Source organism: Corvus kubaryi, unplaced genomic scaffold, assembly GCF_017639235.1.
Source record: "Corvus kubaryi isolate FWS band 111438036 unplaced genomic scaffold, C.kubaryi_AGA036_p1.0 37334, whole genome shotgun sequence".
Lineage (NCBI taxonomy): Eukaryota > Metazoa > Chordata > Aves > Passeriformes > Corvidae > Corvus > Corvus kubaryi.
This window is the reverse complement of record NW_024581108.1, coordinates 818618-842445: the sequence shown is the minus strand read 5'-3', so window position 1 is coordinate 842445 and position 23828 is coordinate 818618. Positions and strand designations below refer to the sequence as shown.

Here is a 23828-nt window from a genome sequence, read left to right as displayed (position 1 = left end):
TGTGCTTAGAGTGGATCAGGACTTACCCTTGCCTCCAGGAGGGCTGAACAAGTCAGCCAGAAAGTCCCAGGTTTTTATAGCTCCTGCACATCACTGAGAAGCTGAGTTTGTGTTGAACTGGTGTTGGTGCCCAACTGAGCAGCCAGTTAGAGCCATGGACTTCCTTGTCAGGAATATGGTGTTCTAGCAGAGGTCCAGGGCACCCTCTGCCATTGCAATTCCACACTGTTTCATTTGGGAAAATTCAGGGGAGTTGGAGCAGTGACTGTATCCGAAGGTGCAATTGCTGAAGTGTTTGACTCCTGTAATCCAGCAGGGATACCACAGCCATATGTTGTGGAGTCCTTGTCCCAGGAGACACTGGATCTACATACCTAGAGCTGCTGCACAGTCTTAGGCAGGTAGGGAAGTGCTTTTTTGAAGTCAAGCAGAATAGGAATTTAAAAAAATTGAATTACGGATAGGCACGCACTGGGTTACCCGCACTGGGGCTGTTCACCTGTCATTTTTAAGAGGGAAACATGAAGTGACAGCACTGGCAGTAAAAACATTTGTTGATCTGGGGGAATTAGGTGGAGTGGCTTGGAGAGTTTTTTTCAAAGACACTGCCTTCTCTTCACGGGGTTTCTTGGACTTCTTCTTTGAAACCTAGAGTATTGTTACTCTCAGGAGCTGAGAATGCCACCTCACATGATCAGTTCCTGCATTGTGAAGTACAGAAAAACTTTGAAGGGAATTGTTAAAGTATCTAGCCCTGAATTCAGTTTGTAGATTTGCTTGCATGCTTGCTGTTCTGGACATGTCCACATCCTGATAATTGTTGTTTTCGTTACTTGTCATCGTGAAGGAGAAGCAACACAAAAGTGAAGACCTGAGAAACTGCCATTTTTCTCACAGTGCCACCCTGAGAAATGCTTTGTTTCTGGTGATCTAGCTTGTGTGTTTTGCAGCTTCAGTTTACAGCTCTTATCCCTGAACTATGTTCTTAGTGGAGTTGTACTGTTACGTATGAGGCCTATAAATAGAATTATTTTGGAATGTAACATACACAGGAGCAGTGATAAAGTCCATAAACAGCATCTCTTGTTTTCTTCAAAGGTTTGAAGCAGAATGCAGACAGATTGTAAGGTATGTTTTCGATTCAGCAGAAAATATGTAGCTGAGGAGGTTGTTTTGACAGCTTGTATCCAGGTTTTTTTCATTGGCTAGAAAGACTCTTGTGATTAGATTACCAGCTTTGAATCATCTTACTGTCTTTCAGAAGCCAGATGGGCATTAGGCATAGATTTGAAATTTTCATCTGTTATTAAAATCTGAATTCAAGGTTTCTGGTTCTGATAAGTCTTAATATTGAGTGAAAGTTTTATGATTGTGGCAAACAAAAATCCCTCACTTTTGGCTGATGTGATGACAGCTTAGTGTCTGAGCTGCAAGGGATAAAGACCAGCTGAAAGACATCTTCCACAATCTCTGGTCATTTATCAACTTTTAATCACCTTCTGGAGACTGATTACTTTCTTAAGATGCAAACATAATAATGATGGCTAAATACCTTATAATAGAGATAGCCACAGTATTTTTCTTGCCCTTTGGGGAACAGGCCGCTTGTTAACCTTTCCTAGCTACAACTAGGTAATGATACAAACTCTGAGTACAAAAGCCAGTTTTTGGTTCGTATCTTCAACAGAGTTCTCAAACCTTCGCAGTCTGTAGCTTTGAAAAGATTAATAGTTAGGAATGCTAGAAGCTGGCCAGAACTTACTTTTTTTCCCTGAGGGAGTTTTCTCCAGTGCAGGATCCGTTAACCTTGTTATAAAATGTAGCAGAGCTGCCATTGCATAATCCTCATTTTCTCTGAGACAAGGCCTTTCTGTGTGTGCTGTTCCCAGCATGTGCACTAACAGCTCTTCCCAACAAGAGATCCGACTGAGGCTTCTTCCCAGGAAGCAGTAAGGTTTGGCGTGTCAAACACAGCCAGTTTTATGGGGTGACTGTGTGTCTCTGTCCTTGGTGAACATCTTTCCTCTTGCCTGGATTTACAGCCTAAAACTGTAGTTGCATTTCTTGTTTTTGCCATGGCAGGTCATTGGGATATTTTGTGAGCTCAGTGTCTGGAGCCAGGTCCTTGCAGGCTGCTCTGTGCTGGCCCCAGGGAAGTTGTGGCTAGTGTTGGCAAATACCAGTGTGCACAGCGAGGCTCTTGTGTCTGGGGTTCATGGAAACAATGCCTGGCCATAGGTCCTGGTGGGAGCACAGGGAACACTCTCAGGGTGACCTAGCTTATCTCTAGCTGGGCTAACCACGTGTAATGTCTGCATGTGCTAAAAGTCCACGCTGAATGGCAAGAACGGGCATATCCATAGCCTTTTTTCACTTGGAAACCCTGATGAAAATCAGATGGGAGTTTTCATGGTGGAACAACCTAGAGCTGTAGCCTTTCATTCCCGTTGATTGCTGCATTGTGGTGTGAATTCCCAGTCATGAGTCACAGCTGAACAGCTCCCATCTGGGTCAGGTACAGGAACTGCAGCAGGTGCTTGCAAATGTGCACTTTGTGAACGATTATCAAAATGCTTTTAAATGGTTGTACCTGTAACTTACATCCTACATTGACATTTATAGCGCTATTCCATATAGATCCTCATCTTCAATTAGATTTGCTAAAGGAAAGGACTGAAGGAATTGGTGATCTTGATGACCCTGCCAGGGGCATCCATCTCATCCATCTACTATTTTCAGTAAAGTTCAGCACAGTTTATTTAGAAGTTCGAACATTCCCTTCCCAGCCTCTCAGGAGGTAAGTGACATCTTGCAGGCTGTCTCTGAAGGCGAAAAGCCACTCTTGTTAGCAGACAGTAGCAGGGATCAGTGGCAGAACAAACTGTTTTATGCTCCTTAGACAAAATCATTCTCATGTGGGGTCTGTGCTGAGAGTACCCACATCTCTTTCCTCCTCATTTGAACAGAGGCAGTAATACTTCCCTGTCTTAGAGGTGGAGAGTGAGTATAAAATCCTTTAATTAATGGAAAGAAAACCTAAAAGAGTATAAATTATTATTACAATATGATTCCACTTTGAACCATTTTACCATAGTGATGTTTCTTACAGCTCTGTACAGTATTTCTTCTTTTCTCTAATTAAACGTCATATTAAAAACAAAACCCAACTTAGTTGCTTTTGGAGTGTGTTCAGCAGAGTTGTACTCAGCTTCTGCCACTATTTAATTTGCATTTCCCTGGAGAATTGAATTAGGTTTTATTAGTAAATTGGGCCTATAACCTTGCAGGCAGGTTTTATTAGTTTATCACACATCAGTATTAGCAAATTGTAAATCCCGCTGAAACGAATTTGAAAAGGCCTTAAAGAAAAGTCCAGAACCAGTGAAGTTTCGGGACACAAATAAGGGAGTTTATTTTGGTTGGTTTATGTATTTTTTTTTTTAATCCCAAAAAAATGTTGTTAGTGGCAGCAGAGTCACCTTTTTTATCATACTCTTTTGTCCTAGCTTCCTACATGTTTAGTTTTATAGAAGTTAAAGTCAATATGGTCAGGAGGATTTCACTAAATGTGTAATAAGGCTCTGTATGGCTTGAGATAAAGCACACTTCTCATTTTTGTGTACAGCCTACACTGACTATTCCTGGGGAACAGGCAGAGAAGTTGTTTTGTTCCTCAGTGCCTATACAGGTGCTGCATACCCCTGGAACTGAGATCTTGCATCTAAAAGAATAAGGATAAGGAAGTGATGAGGAAGTGGGAACTGCTGCCTTTTCGAGGCTTTTGGTCACAGTCTGGGACAAGCTTGTTGGAAGACTTCACTTGATTGCTTCAGGTCCTGCCTGGATCATGGCCTAAATCAAAATTCAATGTGTAGTTGTTCTCCTTCAGTACTGAAATGTGGCAGTGGTGCTTCCAGCACAGGAAGGCTTCATTGCTAAGAGCTTTTGAATGTCAGCCAGAATTTCTTTGTGTCTTACAGTAATTTGTTTCTGTACCAGTACTAAACTAGTGCTGTCTCTGTCCTGTCCTTGTTTTTTTTTTTTTTTTTGGTAGTGGTCATATTCCTGCTAGCTGTTACTTTATTATTGTTTTCATACTGTCTTCTCAAAGCCTTGTTTATAGAAATGCTGCAACCTGACATATAATCACTAATTACCACTAATATGTATCTGACCAAATTCTGCTGTTATGCTGTGGACAGTTACTGGAGCATTTTTGGAGACCAGGGGTCTGATTATTCCAGAGGATGAAGATTCTGCCCTGTGGCCCATATTCATCAGTGAGATTTTCCCAGAGTTTGGAGAACTTCTGCACCGCTGAAGGATTAGGGCTGTAGCTGAGGAATATCCATAGAAGGACAATATTATTCATATCCAATGTTTGATATACAGCAACTCTTGAATGTGCTTGGCTGTTTATTTGTTGTCACTGTGTTCTTAGGCAGTATCAGGAGAAGCTCCCAAGCAACTCTCCATGGATCCCCCACTCACAGACGATGCCCACAGTGCAGCCCACAGTCCCTGAGAGCTGATAGCCAAGGTGGGCAGGGAACCAGAGGTGAGGAGAAGGGAAGTTACTCATCCAAAGTCAGGTGCCAGAGCTGGAGCAGGGCAGGGCTCTCCTGAGCACTCCCGCAGTGCCCCAGTGACCAGACCACACCACCTCGCCAAGGTGTGTGGTCTGGAGCCGGGAAGGATCAGGTTGCCCTTGTTTCATTTACTGTAAGAGAGGTTTAATTGCTCCCAACAATTGCACCAGTGTGTGAGAGATGAAATAGCTTGCTGGGGAATATTTTAAAGGCACAGTTTTTTCAGCAAGCTGCAGATGCCGTTTGGGAAGAGTAAGTATTGAGGTTTTAATGCACTTCAGCTCTTTTGGAATCCTGGATACTTGGGCCTCTTTCACTTGCAGTCACTTCTTTTACATTTTTTAGTTGCTTTTTATTTTATTATATTCCACCTGCAGTTGGCCTCATTTAACCATTATGGTTTAGGTGGCTATTAAGAATTTTAAAAGAATACCAGAATGCTGTAGCAGTGAGCTCAAGTCCTTTGGAATGTCTTACCAAAAAATCCCCCAAACTTGGGTCTGTCTCTTCTGAAATGTAGCATTAATTAATTCCCACGTTCTGTCTGCTGCTCAGTCCCTCCAGATGTGCTACTAGGAATAGACTGGCTGCCTGGTTACAAGCCATCTGGGCTCTGTAAACTGATTTGCACTTATATTAAACAATAAGTGAACAGAATGCGGAAGAGTTATTAAAGTAAATGTACATTGCTTATAAATCTCAAAGTAAAACATTAAAATGTAGTAAAGGGGAATGGAATGCACAAATGAAGACCTGCTTGTTTTTAATGAGTTTAGCTGTGACCTTCTCGATTTCAACCAAAAGAAAAGAATTTTATTTTTCTCTTTAAAAATAAAAAAAAGAAAAAGAAACTATAAAACTGCTTACAGAAGTATCTGAGACAAAAACAAGGAAATATAATGTTCTAAACTTGACTGGTCCAAACCACTCAAGCTGCTGTGACAGCTCATAAAACTGAGAGTAGTTTTTAACTGGACTCTGTTTTACATTGCCAGAGTGAATTTTCCTTGCAGGAAGTAGCCAGAAGGTTTATTTAGTTTCCAGACTGCTGCTTTGATCTTTCCATTCTGTCACTTCTCAGGTTACATAGCCCTTTTTCACTGCAGTAAATCTGCAACAGTTAATGAGAATAAAATTTCCTCCTTCTCACTGATCACATGCTGTTAAATGCCAAACCACAGCCAGCAGCGTATTTGCAGAATTCGGCTGCACTGTACAAAAACAGCACAATCAGTTTAATCTTGTTGGTTTTGTAATTCATTTTATTGAGCTTTCCTTTTTCAAGTGACCTATTTTATCAAGACAAGTGGTTGCAAGGCCAGATCTGGAAGAAAGATTTAAAACTGTAATAAAGTGAGGGGTGTTTTGTATGCTGGGTTTAAGCATGCTCACAGGATTCAAAATTAAACTTAATATGAGGAGTTTTAAAAAGGCCCATATATCAGTGGGGTATTTCTTGTGCTTATTATCTGAACTGAACATGTGCTCTGAAAAAGTCTCTAGCATAAAAACTAATATATCAAATTAATTTCTTTGCCAAATACTTAAAATTGTTTTGATTCTAAGATTTTATTCTGATTCTGTGTTTATCAGTGTCAGCCATCCAACTCCAAAGACTGACCCACCCTTTTCCCTCTGGAAAACTAAGACGATGTTTTTTGAACTCTGAGATTTAAAAAATAATAAATAAGCTTATGGAGTTTATTTGCCTTCAGGGTTTTGAGCTTTTAAATTTTTTTTTTTCCAATACTCCCGTAGCAGCTTTTTTGGTCTGGAAACATTTGATTTTTCATTTGCTTAATTTAAGTTGAATTTTTAATATAATACTGCTACTCCAAGATACAGATCTCCAAGAACACATTCCTTGTCTGTATTTGTATCTGCCTTGTTTCCCGATATATATAGTGTTATTCCTAAGAAAAAAAAATTGGTAAGAGACACTGAGATTTACTTTCTTCTTGATTTACACTAAAAACGTTGCTGATTTGGGTTAGATCTTGACAAGATTTCACTAGGACCCTGTGCTTATATATAAAAGTGTTTGAAATCAGGGCAATCATCTGTGGTGGTAAAAAATATTTAAAGTTTCTTCATCAGTAATAATGCTCCAACTGCATTTGCTGTGTGTGCTCGAGTGAGCACTGCAAATCCCCCAGCAATGTTAACTTTCAGAAAAAAACTGAAAAGCTTTGAAAGCTTTTATTGGCTGCAGCTGAAAGTCAGAGCAGAACAGATTTCTTGCCTTTCCCTCCCTCCTTCCCTCCAGCATCTGGATTTTCATCCACACCGAACTGCCCTGCAGACAGCACGACTGTCACCAGTGGCCTGTAGCTTTGGCTCCTCCAGGCATTGGTGCACAACAGGGAACTTTTGTCCCCATTTGTGTTGAAGCACAGAACTGAGTGGCTGCGCTTGGGCTTGAGGAGTTTGTATAAACATTTAAAGGGAAAATTCTTCAGCTAAGAGCACTTCAGTGCAAGGCACCAAAAAGTTCCATTTTTGTTTCTACTGCTTATCTTTGAGTACATTTTCAGTGGCCTGCCCTGTACTCTAGCACAGGAAGCAAGGAATACTTCCTCTGTAGAAATGGGAAGGCTAGTGGAAGACATGGAGCTGATCCTGATCTTGTCAGTGACGCCAGTCATCTCTGTAAAACTTTAGGATCTTATTTTGCTCAGACAGTCGCCTGAAGCTTCTGTACCCAGCCTAACACTGAGCTTGCTGGAGACAATTAAAAGAGAGGCGTGAAAGCGTCCCAAGCCAGCCCTATTACTAGTTTAGATTAAGGCAACATACTCTTCAGTTTATGGAGTTGACACATACACTTGGGACTGTGCAAGGAGGGAGGGGGAGGAAAGGACATCTTGCTTTTTATTGCCTGTTCCTCGGGGCTTTTTAAATTTGTTTTAGTTCCTTATTAATTCTTAAGAAATGGATGTATCTAATCAGTGGGTTTGGACAGTTGTTGAGCCAAGAGCACAGGAGACATTCCTGTCAGGCTCATAATGGAAAGCCAGAGCTCCTGGTTTCCGTTCCAGCTCTGTCTGTGCACTTGACCTTTTAAGAAATCCTGTAGAGAATCACAGAGAAACTCTCTGTCCGTGTGGCAGAGCTGTGAGCCTGACTGCAGGAATGCTACAGGAGCTCTCCCAATGCCCTTCAAAGAGGCAACATGGCTGCACGAAACAACTGCAGCCTTTGAGCTGCTGTTTTGACCCCTGGTCTGTTGGAGATTAGTTGCTTTTCTAGCAGAGCAGAAATAATCTTTTTTTTCCTAAAGGGTTTTAGAGAATAAGCAAAAGTCTTTTCTGTCTATATGAGTCTACTTTGAGTCTTCTCATTACTGTAGTTTGTAATTTGGCTGTCTTTAATGTCTGGAGTGTTTTCTCTTCCAATACTCTGATGGGAAACTGAGGTCATGGAGAAAAGGAGCAACTTGTCCAGGATCACACAGCAGGTAACTGACAGAGCGAGAAACTGAGGCCAAATCCCAGGCTGTGTTTGTAGAGCAGGGATGGCAGGAGCTACAGCTTTCAAGCAAGGCTTGCACTGAATTTGGCTAAGCAAGGTAATTTGGTTTTGGTTCAGTGCTTTTCTACTATTCAGTTGGGAAATATTTTTTTTTTAATGCTGCCTTCCCTCAGTGAATTTTGGCGTGGTTATTGCTTGGTGCATAGCTGGAGCCTGACACAGAAGACACAGTGCTCATTTCTCCACCATTGTCAGCTTTGCATTTGTTTGTAATTAAATGGGAGAAACAGCAGTATTGTGCTGAGATACAACTGGGCAACAAGTCCAGAAGCAATTGGAAACTTTTAAGTCATTAAGTACCCTGAAGAAAGCTGGATCACATGGAAGGAGAGACATGATCATATCCATAAAAGCTGTATTATGATGCACAAGGGAGCTAAAGTATTAATGCACAGGTTCATTTAGATATTTTCTGTCTTGTGAACAGATACAGTATTACTGTTTAAGAGACATTAATGTTTAATGCTAATGTAGAGATGGACTTGTTGCTTGATGCAGTGGGCATAGTCAGAGTTCCTGCCACGAAACTCCCCTCCCACTTGAGCTTGAGGAATAGAAATCATGGGAAAAAAAAGCGTGTCACAGATAGGGGAGAAAAACTTGGGGTCATGAGAGGCAGAATTTAAGAGACTTGTGGTTTATAGTTTAACGTCATTACCAGTAGTGGGAGAATCTACAGTTACAAGACATTATATAAAGAAACATTGTTTTTTCCTAAGGCTTCTCAGTTATGGAGTTTCTCCATAACCCATGGTTTGCGCTCTTACTCTGAAGGACAGAAAATTTATGGCCAGTGAAGAAAAACCAGAGGTAACTGGCTTGTAGGAGGAAATGGGATCATCTTCTACATTACTGGAACTTGAGGCAAGGAAAAAAGCAGCAGGCCTTGTGTGCCCCTTTCTGATGCCCTTTTACCCTGTCATGGTGGCGTTACGAGAATGAGGTCCCATCCAGTGCTTAGCTGACAGGGACTATCAGGGGAAAGGCCCCAGAGTCCATGGCTTCAGAGGCTCTGAGCCTTGGTTCAAGTGTGATGGTTCCTTGGAACCTGCAAAGGATTAACTAAATGTGTCTTACCTGCAGATAACTTTTGAAGCTGGAGGTCTGTTTGTGTTCTGTGGAATTCAGAATCATTTCCCACCTGCCGTGCTTGGATGCACACTGTGCCTTAATCCCTGCTTGTGCAGTGGGTCAAGGCCTGGATGCCCCCAGCTCCCCCTGCCTTTCTGTGCCTGGTCTCTGTGCAGAGGAAACCTGTGGAGGGAGGAAGGGAGGGAGCTGCAGCATTCACCAACCAGTCTGTTAATTGGGCTGGCAGGATTGAGCATCCCTTATGTGATTATACTGCCCTGCACAGCAGCCCTTGTCTCAGACTGGCACTCATCAACACTTCAGACACAAATAAAAACACCCACTGAGATGAGAGAAAAAAGATGGACTTTGCTGCTGGCAAACTTCTGTGTGTCTTGTTGGCAAGTGTTATAATCAGTAAACTGCACCTCATTTGAATAGGTTATAATGCTGTGCTTGTCTTGAGATTAGAGACTGGTGTGCCACTCCTATGGCCCTGGCACCTCCTGAGGGAAAAGTACGGCGTTCAGTATTCATCTGAACGTAATGTGTTTTATCTGTTATACACAGGAACTTGATACAGCGTTGTGGAATATAGCAGTTTATGGCATGAGAGTTTCTAAGGGAATACAGGATAGGAACTGTACTGTCACACATGAGTAGATTCATGGAAGAGAAAATTTAGGACTTCAGTGATGTGTGGCTGAAATTCTCAATGGCTGCCTGGGCTGAGATGGGGATGGCTTGGGAGTGAAGACAATGATTTTTAGAAACCATAATAGCCAGTATATAGAGGGAGAAGGTACAGAGGAAACAGTGGGACTGCTATGAACTGTACTGATACCAGGCTTCTGAAAGATGCTCAGAACTCCTCTGGTTCTAACCCCTTTCTCTGATCCTCAGGAGTTTTGTAAAGCTGCAGGTGTGATCAGAGGTGCCATGGGTGTTGACAGAGGCTGCCTGTTTACACCTGCATGTAAACCCTCCTAAGCAGCCCTGGGGCATGTGGAGAACTTTGATGTGATTCCTTCATTAGGACTTGGTAGGGTTGCTGATGAGTTGACAACTTCAAGTAGTGTTTGGTTGGTCTTACCAAGGTCAGAGAATCTACAGAATTAAGAATCTGTAGATTTTTAAAAAATAAAATAGATTTTATTTTTAATAAGATTATAAAACTTGTATCCCCACGGAGTAGCTGAGAGCCTCTGAGACATGAGGACTTGTTGATGCAGAGTAAAGAGGGAAGATTGATGGGGTTTTAGAAAAAGTTTAGAATAAAAAGAATTGGAGACGAAATCTTGGTTCTGGTGGAAGCACTTTGTGTGAAGCTTGCAGTTCATTTTCAGGGGGCAGTAATTCCACGGTGCTTTAATTTTGGGCAGAAATGAGTGAAACTTTGGCGCTAAAGTGTGAGCTCCTAAACTGGTATTTCACCCTCAAAGGTTTTCCTGGGCCACTTTGACCTACACGGGCAGTCACAGTCTTTCACAGCACACACTGGTACAATGTTTGCCATACTGCTTCATGCCTCTGACAGACCTGTTTCCCAGGCAGTGCTTCTTGCTGGGATCACTCCAAGATCCATGGATCCTGCTGGGGGGCCTTTCAGTTGGATTTCAAGTGTTTACTTTTGACCAAGAATCTCACCAGTGATGCTGGACTTGCCTTTCTGAGGCCCTGCTTATGCTGGAGGAATTGGTACCTAGGAATTAGGCTGTGGTTTGAGAGGCCCTGTCAGCAGCAGCACTGGTACCAGTGTGAACACTGGTGTGGACAGGCTCAGGGTGTGCAGCGTCAGGGGAGCTCCCAGAGCTCCGTGGTCACTCTACACCCAGGTGTTAATTACCCAGCCCAGACCATGCTCGCGAGCCTCTCCTGGTACCCTGCACTGGGGAGCAGCACAGACACCTGGGGGGGAACCCCAGCAGAGGATTCCTGATGGAGTGCTTCTTGTTGGAGCCTGCCAAGCCTTCCAGATGTACCACAAAGCCTATCTAGTCCTGGAGGCTCTGGGGGCAGGAAGGAATTCAGGAGGAAGGTATTTTTTGGATGCAGCGGGATGCTGGCTGCCATTTCCTGTTGGGAGAAAGGACACAATTGGTCTTCACATCTTAAATTTTGTCAGGGCACCTAAGATGCATGGGCATATTAATTTGGATGCTCTGAATCAGAGCAAGCATCAATAAGCAGGGCTGTTAAGAAATCTCTCCTCACTCATGCACATCAGGAACATTTTCCTCTTCGGCATGTGTTCCTCAGTTCCCTAGCAGTACAAGCAAATTGGAAAGTTCAGCTGTCATTTGGGGAAGGTCATAGATCACACTAGCTGCCTGAGTAATCCAAGAGGTTTTAAGTATCACAGCATTTAGTTTAAAGTGAAATTTGCTCTGACAGGGGCTGGCAGACCAATAGGAAAAAGAAATATTTGTGCTTGGAGAAGTGCATGTGTAGAGACCTCGAGTATAACTGATGGCTGGAAGTGATTTCAGTCTAAAAAAAACAAATCATTAAGAGAGTGCATAGGGGTAAAATACACAGTTCATATTTTAAAGGGTCTCAAAATGAACCAGCAACTGAGGTTAGCAGTACATAGTAATTAGCTGGGCTGTTCACTGTTTAACTCCATGAGCCCCAGGCGTGGGGCTGAGCTTTGCACAAGAGCACAGTTATGCTGTGCCAGGGTGGTGGCGAGTGCCGCTCTCTGTGCGCACGTGCGATTTGTGAGACAGAACTGCCTGCAGTGACTTGCAGATTAAGGCAGCAGCCTGAGCCATTTATCTGAGGGGGTGTTGTGGTACTGTGTGATCCATATCCACTCTACAGCTGTAGGGTTGTATGCACTTTGCTGGGTGTACCCAATTATATAGGAGTCAGCACTGGGAGGAAAAAATACCAAGTCAGGGATGAGTATTGTTGCCCCAATGGCATAATTATGTGTCACTAACTTTAGGGGAAGACAAACTGGTGCTTGCTCTGCTGAGCACTGAGTTTCGTGGTAGATGCTGTAGCTTAAGGCCAACAACACATTTTTCCTAGGAGCAAGCCTTGAAGTTGATTGCTGGTATAAATCTGAGCACACATGGCACAAATCATGATCTTAGGCCAGTTGTTATCCAACAAGTGTTTACAGCCGCAGAACTACCATCTCTGCTGGCTCTCGCCTTCTGCTGTTCTTGGCAGAAGGGGCAAGGATTCATCAGGACTTGTTTTTAAACCCGTCTTCACCTCGGTGGGTTATGCCCTTGGCCTGGCGGCCTCTGGAGCAAGCCAGACTCCGGTCTCCAGGCGCGTGTTGGCTGTGTGGTTGTCCTACCCCTCCGTCACCTCCTGGGCTCAAGACCCTTCCCTTCAACTCCGGCAGGCTCCGTACTGCAGGCTGCCAGTGCAAACAATCCAACAGGCAAAGCTGGTATGCTTCAAGAGCACTAATGTGTAAAAATGAAGCCAATTTTTTTCAAACATGGTCAAGATTTTATTTACTTCAGGGAAATATTTAGATAGGAGAGAGCAGTGATTTGATCAAGGTGTTTTAATGTGATTTTCTGGGTTTTTTTGGGTTTTTGTTGGTTTGGTTTTTTTTTTTTTTTTTTGACTGTCCAAAGCAGTTACCAGCTGATCCATCTCTTCCAGTTTTCTTCAGGACACTAACATATGTCTGAACCATTTGGAAATAACTGATACTTCTCAAAGTTTAAACTCTAGGGATCTTTACCTAATTACTTACACATTTATTAAAAAAAATTTTTAAAAGCTGATTTGTTGAGAATGTAATTGAAACCATATTTTCTCTGCTCTCGTTATCAATTTAAGTACATTTAGAAGTTCTTTGAATAAGGATTACTGAGTTGGAAGTGGCTGGAAGAGCTCAGCCTGCACGGATAGAGGCTCATTGCCACCGCGTGGCTCAGGGTGTTATTACACATCACCCCAAAAAGCCAGTGGCGATGTAGCTTGGGGTGTATAAAGGAGTTCAGGAGAGGTTTCAGGCTCCTGTTTTTGTTGCGTCCCTCTTTGCCACAGTAAACCTGAGGATGGCACTACTGTGAGCCAAGGCATGGCTGCTATGAGCTTGACTTGCAGTCAGCAGCCCTGGGCCCCCTCAGCCTCCTCACTCACCTAAATATCATTCCAGAATGAGCTTTTCAGTGGCTTGCAGAAATGCAGAAATCTTCTGTTCTACCACACTTGTATTAAAAACAACTTATCCACAACTAACATTGTTATAGTCACAGAAAACATAATGGAAAGATAAACCCAGAAAAGCGTTTTCTGTTAAAATAGCTCTTCATTTTAAATCAGCTGTGGATATTTAAGGATCTTTGGAAGAAAGCAATAAAATTCCTGAGTTTAAAGGTAGCCTTAAAAGGTCCTGCTTCTCCCCAGTATAACGTGTGTGGTATCACTGGGAATTTGTAGAAGCACAACAGAACCAGACTCTGCACTTCCAATTCCCACTATGCCTTCTTTTAGTACATTATTGGCTCCTGGCACTGGCAGTACTGAAAGAACCCTGAAGGAATTGGCATTGGTTTATAGTAGTTTGTTAATTGGTTTGTTTTCTGAACTGCCAAACAGACTGGTCAGCTTCATGCTTGTCCTTGTTGGCTTGTTCACAAGAGCTTTGGGCCTGATACTGAGACACTGCAGCCAAAGGCAGCTTGGGTGAGATCTGTCTGTCAATCCTTTTGCACGCTGCACATCAGTGACAGAAGAGAGGCAGGGACTGGCTAAGGTGAGTGCTTGGTTTGGGGTTTCTGGAGATGAGAGATAAACACAAAGTAACAGGATTTCTCTTAATCCCTTCTTTCAGGAGTCTTTCAAGGCTTCAGGCCTGATAATGAGAAAGCTGTTGTTTGCCAGGTACAAAGGAGGCATCTGGAGAAGGTGCCTCAGAGGTCATCAGCTCATTTCCTAATGGGCTTGAAAAAGGGTAATAGGACTTCAGAGTGGATACAGGAAGGAATGGGCAGCCAGAGGCAGGTGTGGAGCCAGAGGAATGTGTTCACAGAGCTTTGCACCACTGCAGCATACACCAGGGCCACTCTGCTTCTCTCTGCTGTGCTGAAGGGCGAATCAGCCTGTAAGGTCTGATGGCTCTGTGCAGGAGTCAGGAGATGGGTGTTGCCAATTCAGATACACACAGGCAGATGTGGAAATGCAAAGCACTTTCAGGAAACAGCATTTCTCAAGATACAGCCAGGTAAAACAGTGGTTTTTTTCTCTGCAGCTTGGCTATTAATTGTGTCCCTTCCCTCTCAGAGGACAAATCTCAGCCTCAGACCTTCCACCTTCACCTGACTATCAGGATATCTCATGAGTGAACTAGTTTTCTGAGAAACCGGGCACTAGGGATCCTTTTCTAGGACCTCACTGAGATACAATCCAAGGAAAATGCCTTTGTGAGGACAGAGTGATGGACATGTCCCCCCCTATGCAGCTAAGCCCATTCAGTCCAACCAATTGAGCAGTGCCAGCTTCTTGCTGAGCCAGGGCCCAGGGCCCACCCATTGTACATCTTCTGGAGGGGTCGTTCGTTCCCTGCCTTGACTGTTGCATAACCCATGTTCCATATGGATAATTGGCAGTAATGAGGTTCAGCTTTTCCCCACTCCAAAAGCACTTTGGTTCTTTGTGTTTTGACAGTCTTCAGAGAGGAAATTCAGCTCCTTTCAATGCATCTTTAGTCAGACAATAAATCAGGATCCTTTTCCATTTGTCCCTCTACTGAAGCGGAAGCTAAGAAGTGACATAGCCATGAAAAGGCAGTAATCCAGTGTCTTAGGCAATGCTCATTTTTCCTCTACCTCCTGCATGAGTTATTGTTGAGCATGAAGTATCTGCCACTCTTCCCTATGCAGTTCTTGTGTTTTAGTATCTAGCTCATTGTTGTGGGACTTTTTAGGTGTAAAAGATGCTGTTTTACATGAAAAATTAATTATCCTGTCTCATTAGTACATAGCCTTTCAGTATGTGATTAATTCCTTCTGCCATTTGGCTGCCAGTCTTGTATCCCACCAGAAATACCATCTTTTACTGAACTGTGTTGCTGTGCTAGATATTCTCACTTTTAGCTGGTGTTCTCCATGCACCTCAGAAATTAACTGAAGGCAGGGAATGAGACTGTTCAGATGTGCTGTGTAGAGCAGGATTACAACAGACTTAGGCAGAAGCCTGAAGGACATGGTAACTTTAATGTACAGAGGGAGACACTGAGTCACGAAAGTGCTTGGGCAGTAAATCCATGAAAGGAGGAAAGAGAAGACTTTTGTCTCTTCTGGGGTTCTTCTTGGGACTGAGAGCCTTTCCCTGATAGAAGTTGCACTGATTTCTCTGCAGTGTTTCTTTTCCCACCAGGGAAGCGGTGTCCAGAAGGGGAACACGGCTTGCAAAGTTGCCTCACAAAACCGTCTCTGTGGCAGGAGCTGGAGACACCAGCACTGGTGTGCCTTCCCTACCATACAAACCCCTTCAGTTTCTCCTTGTTTTTTTGTAGCATTGGAGTGGATGGATTTGGTCAGACCCCAGGGGTTCCTGGGCGCCCGGCAACTGCGTACGGCTACCGGCCAGATGAGCCATACTACTACAGCTATGGAGCGCAGTGAGCCTGGCCAGCAGCACCTGTCCCCTGGTAATGCATGACTGTACCACGATGGCTCTAGCACTGTGTATCCTTTGGCATGTGTAGCTCCACATAAACTTAACCTTTCTGGGTCCAGTGTGTTAGTGACAGTGTTTACTCTTTGGTTGCTCTTTGTTATTATTTTTGTACAGTAACTGTGACTTGAAAGCAGGAATTGGAAACTACTGGACCGGAAAGTGTCACATTATGTATATTAAGCTACTAATTTAATTTCTATTAAAAATAAAAACCTGTGTGGTCAGCAGTGGTGAATGTGTTTCTAACCAATGTTTCATGTGTTTTACAAGGCACTTAAGAAGAGTGTTCCATGTGCAGTTTGTTTAACATGGACTGTTTCCCTCTCACACTTCAGTCACAGGAACACCATTAAGCCCCAGCATCTCCTTGGCACTGCCCTGACACATAGTTTGGACCAAAGTCCAGTCCTGGGTCTGAACACTTTAATAATGGAAAGATGGCACAGATTCACTCCCCTGGAGCTTCAGACATTTACAGTCTATTTTAAATGCTTGAAAACACTTAAAATTAGAAACTACAAAACAGATTATCTTTACCCTAGTATTTAAACAGAGTTCTGTGGGCTGAGAGAAGACAGCCACATCCATCCTGAGGGCCAGCAAGAGAAAGAAACACTGTACCTTGGTTCAGAATCCAGAGGCAGAGCCTTTACCCCAGCCTCCATATCTGGAAATGCAAATCCATCCTGTCCTGCTCATTTCTGGGGTTTAAGCTGGATCTAAGCACGGATCACTGAGCAGCAGAGACAAGCCAGGACCCCTTCATGCTGGAGTCCCAGTGTAGTGATTGTTTTATGCCATGTTTTGAAACACAACCTGCAAACGGAATTCAGGCTAAAGCTGTTCTTCAGCTGTGCATGCCCACTGTAAGAGACAGAAGAAAGGGATGAAAATGCCCTCTCTGCCACAGCTACCAAGGCAGCAGTTCAAATTTTCACTTTTTAAAGGAAAAGTTACTTCTACTTCATTCTTTTTCTTTCGTTAATGCCTGTTGATTTGCAGATTTGTTCTTCTCCTTCTTCCTCCCTCATTTATGGCTGAAACAGAAAGCTGACTTGCATCAGGGGCTGATCCTACTAAACCAGTAATTCCATAAGACTGGGGTCTGTGCTGGGAAGGTGATCTTCAAAGGCATGAGATTGTTTAGGAAGCTGACAAATTCTCAGTCTTATACTTCAAAAATGCCTTTGAAATTTAAATTGTTTTGAAGCCCTTTGTTACTTTACAAAGTGTGCAAGTACTTTTATAAGCACCATTACTCCCTATGTTTCAAGCTGCATGACTGGAAACAAGTCTAAAATTAGCCATGGTATTTCTTACCAGTTTTCAGCCTTGTCCCTGTGCTGGCTTCTTGTTCAGGGCTTCACTCACTGGAGGTAGGTGGAAGAACAGCGTTGCCAAGATTAAGTAGTATTTTTTAAATTATTTTCTCTACCACTTTTAACTAATTCCGACACCGTTTCTTGGAACACGTAAGATCTATCTAAGAAACGTGGCAGAAAACTTGAACTATGGTAGTGGGTTTCCAGTGTTGTACCTTTCTCGATTCTTTCCTTTGTTCTGAGCTCACACTGGATTTGCCCAGAGGTTGTGCCACGTTTAGTCAAAAGCTTTCAGATATTTTTATAGTTATAGCTGTGAGAGAAATTCCCCAAACTGCACACTCAGGCTTTTCTTCTGAGACTGGCACTCGCTCATCAGGCTTTTCCAGAAATTAGTGTGAAGTTTTTTAAAGCAGTTGTCCTTCTCATGGAATGTGTTTTGGGGGAAAAACAAAATGAAGTGGGTCCTTGGAGTATATGCAAACTATCAGTGAAACTGAAGGAGCCTTTAACTGGAAGCTTCAGGTTAATGAGGAGCTGCAGTGGAGCTCCAGCGAAGGGGTGGGTGTCTGTAATTGTAATACAGTTGTGACCATGCTGAGAATAAATGGCAGTGGAAAAATCTCTGGCTGCATTTTTAGTATTCAGTGTTAGGAGTTTATGGGAAAAGAATAAAAGATCAGTATTTGTAGCTTTGCCTGGCAGCAGCTAAGAGAAGAACATCATTTATCTGCAAACAGAGCTTGGTAAAAATTACTCAGCACTTAGTAGCCTGAGGACAGAGCCTGCTAGCCAAGATGAAAACCAGCTGTGCCACTGCACTCTCAAGGCAGGAGAGAGGCTGATTTTCCTTTTAATTACAGTTCCTGAGCCAGAAAGGGGAAAAAAAGATAGGAGTATGTAGACTTTTCAATGTATATCACATTTCCTGTGGGTGTCAGAGGAAGAGGGGAGAGTCTGACCTGTTTAATTACCTGTATTTATGGATTCAGTCCCTGGGTACTGTATCCTGCATAAAACAGGGTGAGGAGGGATCTGCTTTCTTCTAGCAACATCTGCAACTTTTGTCCTCTTTTTCCTGGTTTCTCTCCCTGGCTTTGTAGAGCTCCTCTTTTCTTTCCCTACAGCAGCAATCCTGACCATCCCAGGAGTATCCTGTTTCCCAGCCTGCTGCTAATTAATTAATGAGTTTGGTTAGGCAAGTGTTTTAGATATAATTAGGCTGTAAAGTTAATAGCACAATGAAATAAGCAATGGCTGAGAAGCTCCTACGTCTGGTAGCTATTAGAGAAGCTTTGTACAGATGTACGGGCTCATTTCTGAGAGCAATCTGCTCCGTGTAGCCACCTAAGATACTGTGTTAAATTATTATTTGTACTACACCAGTATTTAGGAGCTTTCCAGGGCAACAGGGTGGGGGAAAGCAAATGTAAACAAATATTCTCATTCCCCAGAGCTCATGGAGGACCTGATTCAAGGTCTTTCAAATATCCAGGAGGTTGTGGAGCTGTCTGCTAAGAGTTCAACATGTGCATTTCATTCTGAAATCAGACTGCTGTGATTGTGCTTAATTTAATCCACTCTGGATTAAATGAAACAGAAACAAGATGTATCTTCCTCTGGAATAAGCAGGACAAGCTCTGTTCAGTTACAAGAGATTTTGGGCCCCTCTGGCAGGTTCTTTAATGGAATTCCTGTAGCACAGCACTGGTAAGCTCAGCTGTCCACTCATGATGGCAGGAGGCTGAGAATAGCGACAACCTCTATTCCTTCTGTGACCATCCTCAAAAACCATGAAATACACAAAGCTGGTGCAATTCATGTCACCCTTGAAGCTCTGGTGATCAGCTCATTCTTTCCTTCAGGTTAAGGTTTTGGGGTTTTCTTTCTTCTGAAAGAGCTCTGAGGTGCCAGGAGGGCTGTTGGAGCTGCACAGACAGTGGGAGAGTGCACTCCCCTGCCTGCATTTGATTGGCACAAGGTGACATTTGCAGCCAGTTGGTCTGGACACCCACTTGAAAAAAAACATGGACTTTTCCAGAGCTGGAAATAATATGTTGGGGTCCCTGCCCCCTAAAAAAAGAAACCCACTTCTGTTCATTAAGAAATTGAGAAATATCATTAGCAGCAAAAAGCGACTGTACTGTAGTTGTAATTAACATGGCCATGCAGGACTAGGACATCACTGGAAAAAGCATCAGCTGGGAGTACCACTGCAGCTTTGTTTTTTCCCCCTGCCTTTCCCAAAGGCCCCCTGGTCTGGAAGAGGACGAGCTGAGGAACATCTCTGCAGTACTGAGGGCGCCTGCACCACTGTGCTGGACAGAATGGAGCTGTGGCTGCCCCATCCCTGGGGGTGTTCAAGGCCAGGCTGGATGGGGCTTGGAGCAGCCTGGTCTAGTGGAAGCTGTCCCTGGCCAGGGCAGGGGGTTGAAATGAGATGAGCTTTAAGGTCCCTTCCAACCCAAACCATTCTGGGATTCTAAAACAATGCTCCCTAGCTGTCCGTCTAGACCTTACATGCTCTACTCCACTGAAGTGATTTTTGCTCTGTCCCCTCCTACAGTCACCAGCTGTCTGTCTCTCCACTATGCCAATCTTTTCTTGCCCAACTGACTTAAATAACCATTTCCAACCCTAATGAGACATTTTCTAGGAGCTCTGTAATCCTGCTAGTTCCCCGACTCTTCCCTCTGCCCTTGAAAGAGAAGGAGGGGGGTTCACACATCCCTCATCAGATCCTGGGTTGTTCTCTGGAGGAGCCCACGTTGGCTGTGCTTAGGGAAGGCAAAGGGTGATGCTTGGGGGTAGAAGCCCAGCTGGGGTTTTTGTGCAGCACCTGGTGACAGGGCCCTGAGCAGGGCACACCCCTCGGTGCCACTTCAGTCTGTGTGGAACAATGGAATCACACGGGAAAACCAGGTAAAGGGAAGGAACGCTTCTCCACAGAGGCAGCCCAGCAAAGGAAGTAAACCATAAATGATGCAGAACAGCCAAAGTTTGCTTTTTCTTCCTGACAGCCACATGAATCACACCATAGCCTGAAGGTGGAGCCAAGTGCTCTGAGTAGAAATCAGTTGTTGCTTATTAGGAAGTTTTTATCTTTACCTCCAGTTGCTCATGTCTTCTGACCTTCTGCCTTTGCCCTGCCACAAACACACACACGGAGGACATACAAACCCATGCTTGGCTCCTTGAATAAACATGAGTAATGTTCACAGTTCCCCTTAGTTTGCACTTTGGGGCCAGGATCTTTTTTTGTGTCTGTCACATTTGAGCCAAAGACTCTGGATCTTTCCTGCCGTTGACAGATAGAGGTGGTGTACCTGAACTTTATTTAGATTCTATTCCTGTGTGCATTATATTACCCTGTGATGTGTGACATACTACATGTCATATTACCTATGACCCATTTTACTTTCCTGCACCCTGCTCCTCACATAATATTTCTGCTTTTTTAAAGATGCCCCAGATCATCCATCTACCAGCATATCCTGCCAGACGAGCAGATTCCTCCTAGCACTGCGTCCCCCTGTTAACCCTGATGTGCCACCTTACAGCCCTCCTCATGCACAGTCATAGGAGAAATCCTCTCTCCTTGCTCCCCTGAACAGATGGTGAGGCTCAACTGATTGGAGTTTGGGTGTGGATCTGAGGGAATCCCTTTTGCTATCCAGGGAGCTGTGGTTTAGTTGTGCTGACGGGACTCTGGCTGATGAGCCACTGTCCAGCAGACCTGTGTCTGGGATCATCTGTGCTGTCCAAGCACTGGAAAGCTTCACTAGAAATGGAGGGGGGAAAGCATATTGCAAAAGAGCACACTCTACACAGTTCATGCTGGATTTGACAGCACAAAACAGTGCAGGTTAAACTCGTGGAATTGAGTTACTAAAGAGAGCCAAGGCGCTTGCACAGCTCAGACCACCTGTGTTAAACACTCTGCCCTGGCCATTAAATCTGCGTCTAGACGAGGCCATGGGGCTAGGCTGTGCTGCTGTTCAGAGTGACTGAGCAAACCACATCCTCACGTCCTGGCGCTGCAGGAAACTGGAATAACACCGGCGATATGAAAATAGCGTGTGAAAAGCCCAGACCTCCCACCGCTCTGGAGTCATTGCTTTCAACCTTCGCTCCGCCGTCCAAAACACTCACGTGAAATCTCTCCCCGGAGTCACTTTACGCCGCAGCACGGAGAGCAATTAGTTTTAATGGCATTAAATGGATCCCCTCACGCAGGATTGTCGGACCACCTGCCTCGCTCGCACCCTGCTGCCCCGCTCCCGGGCTGGCGGGGAGCTGGCACCGGACTCCCTTCGGCGGGGAACCGGCCCCGGACGCGGCCCGGGGCACTTGGGGTGCAGGCGGACCTGAGCAGGGGAGGGCTAGGACACATGAAAATGTCCTTTAAAAAGGACATTGAGTGGCAAGAGCGTATTCAGCAAAGGACAACAACGCTCGTGAAGGGTCTAGAAAACGTCTGGTGAGGAGTGGCTGAGGTAGCTGGGGGTGTTCAGCCTGGAGGAGGCTTAGGGGGGGACCTCATCGCTATCTGCAACCACCTGACAGCAGGCTGTAACCAGGTGGGGTCGGTCTCTTCTGCTGGGCCTGCAGTGGGAGGACGAGAGGCAATGGCCCAGCGGAGACAGGGGAGATTCAGATTAGATATTAGAAAAAAAAAATTCACCATCAGGGTGGTCAGGCATTGAAATGCCAGGGTTGCCCAGGGAGGTGTTGGAGTCACCATCCCCGGAGGTGCTCAAGAGGCGTCTGGATCTGGCGCTGGGTGATATGGTTTAGTGGTTTCAGTGGCATTGCTGGGTGCATGGTTGGACTGGATGATCTTAAAGGTCTCTTCCCACCCTGACGATTCCATGATTCCCTGTTTCTAAGGGTGCCTGGAGGCAGACTCGCCCTCATCCAAAATGGCGGCCGCCGCTTCGCGGGCCGCGCCCCCGCGCGGGTGAGGGCGCTGCGGCCGCCGGGCGGCAGGGGGCGCGCGAGGCGGGCGGCGCTGCCGGGTCGGGAGGGCGGGCGGAAGGACGGACAGACAGACACACACACAGACAGACGGAGCGGCCGGCGGGGTTCAGTGGCACCGGCACCCCCGGCCCGGCGGGGACAGGTGGGCGGGGGACTGGGACAGGCGGAGCGGAGGGCCGGAGGTGTTGTCGGGGGCCGCCTTGGGGTCTGACGGGCGGGGGGCGGTGGACGGGGCGAGCACGGGCGGCCCTGGCCCTGCCAGCCGCGCTGGGAACGCGGTACCGCTGCCGCCCCCGGGCCGGGTGTGACCCGCGGGCAGCGTGTGCGCGGGGCTGCAGCTCCTGGGCAAAGAGCAGCTCCCGCAGTGGCGGCTCTGGCTGTGCTCTTCCCGCAGCCGGCGTTACCCGGTGTTCCTGGGGAGCCTGTGTGTGTTAAAACTGTGCTCTCCCCGGTGCCCAGGGTTGGACCGGTGTTGGGGGAGCGCGATTGAACCGGGCTTCCTTCCCGCGGAGCCTGCTGATCTCCCACCTGCCTGCGAGGGACTGCTTCTGCAGGGTGCCGGCTGGGCATTTGAAGGTGTCGCGTTGGGAAACCTCTGCCTTTGGGAGCAAAGCCCCCAGCACCTCTGAGAGCACTTCCAGGAGGCTCTGCTGGCATGGGAGGTGGCGGGCAGGGCGCCTGGAAAGGGGGAACTGCCTCTCTCTGAGCTGTGGAATGCCAGGGCTCGGCGTGTGTTTCAGGTGAATATTCAGGTGAATATGCAGCTGTCATTCACTCCACAAGGAAGCTAATTTGAAATTCCACCTCGTTCTGGTAGCAAATCCACATTGTCCTTACCAATCCCCCTGGCTTTCCCTGCTGGGCTCCTCTCCGTCCCAAGGTGTGCTGTGTGTTACATCTGACGTTCATGTTTACAATTTGTTGAAAATAAGATACAAAAGGGTTAATGCTCTTAACTCATAGTTGCATGAGTAATGGTTTATTTTAGCTCTGGAGAGTTCATCGAAGGGTTGTAGCCACACCTGGGCATAGACCTTTGCAGATGCTTTTGCCAGCTGGAGTTTCAATAGCCATAAAAAAAGCTGAAAAGCTCGGGGTTCCACAGGCTGCTCTTGTCCCTTGTCTGGAGGTGCTCAGTGTTTGATACTGAGAGCTGCCGGGCACTTCCTGAGAGGACATCCCTGGAGAGGAGAGGTGTGTTTGCAGCTGGCTGTTGTACAGCAGAACTCAGGTGGAGCACAGGCATGAGAATGACTGTTACAATATTCGGCATGAGAAGGACATGGAACTGTTGGAGCAAGTCCAGAGGAGGCCGTGAAGTTGATAAGGGGACTGGAACACCTTCCCTATGGCTGATGGGGTTGGGGTTGTTCTGCCTGGAGAAGGTTGCAGGGAGACCTCAGAGCAGCCTTCCAGCATCTGAAGGGCCTACAGGGAAGCTGGAGAGGGCTGTCAGCCCCTCTGTGTTGTGCTGGGAAGTTGCAGTTTAGACTTCCATAACTTTCCCTTTATTTCCTAGAGGTCCCATTAAAGGAATCAGTGCTGAAAAGGTGCAGATCCGTGCCTGACACCAGAGGTGAGAGTATGAGAAAAAGCCCAGACCTCCCACCTGCAAGTTCTGAATTCAGTTTAGATTTTAGGTGGATCAGGACACAGAAGCTCAGTTAAAAGCCCCTCT

General features: G+C 45.4%; 2 protein-coding genes across 8 annotated transcripts in view; both read left to right on the top strand.

The window, feature by feature from the left end:
- The window catches only part of KIFAP3 (kinesin associated protein 3), a 66677-nt gene extending 50602 nt beyond the window's left edge, over positions 1 to 16075 (top strand). For both annotated transcript variants that reach the window (XM_042029742.1, XM_042029741.1), the window contains exon 20: positions 15685 to 16075. In XM_042029742.1, coding sequence (XP_041885676.1) covers positions 15685 to 15793 — 109 coding nt within the window. In that variant the 3' untranslated portion in view covers positions 15794 to 16075. The remainder of the gene's footprint in view (positions 1 to 15684) is intronic.
- Positions 16076 to 22189: 6114 nt separating this feature from the next.
- The window catches only part of SCYL3 (SCY1 like pseudokinase 3), a 16331-nt gene continuing 14692 nt past the window's right edge, over positions 22190 to 23828 (top strand). For 3 of the 6 annotated variants that reach the window (XM_042029735.1, XM_042029734.1, XM_042029730.1), the window contains exon 1: positions 22190 to 22292. The gene's annotated coding sequence lies outside the window, so the exon portion shown is untranslated. Of the gene's footprint in view, positions 22293 to 22609; positions 22903 to 23703; positions 23727 to 23828 lie in introns of those variants that run through there. The other 3 variants (XM_042029731.1, XM_042029732.1, XM_042029733.1) reach the window with 3 other exon arrangements.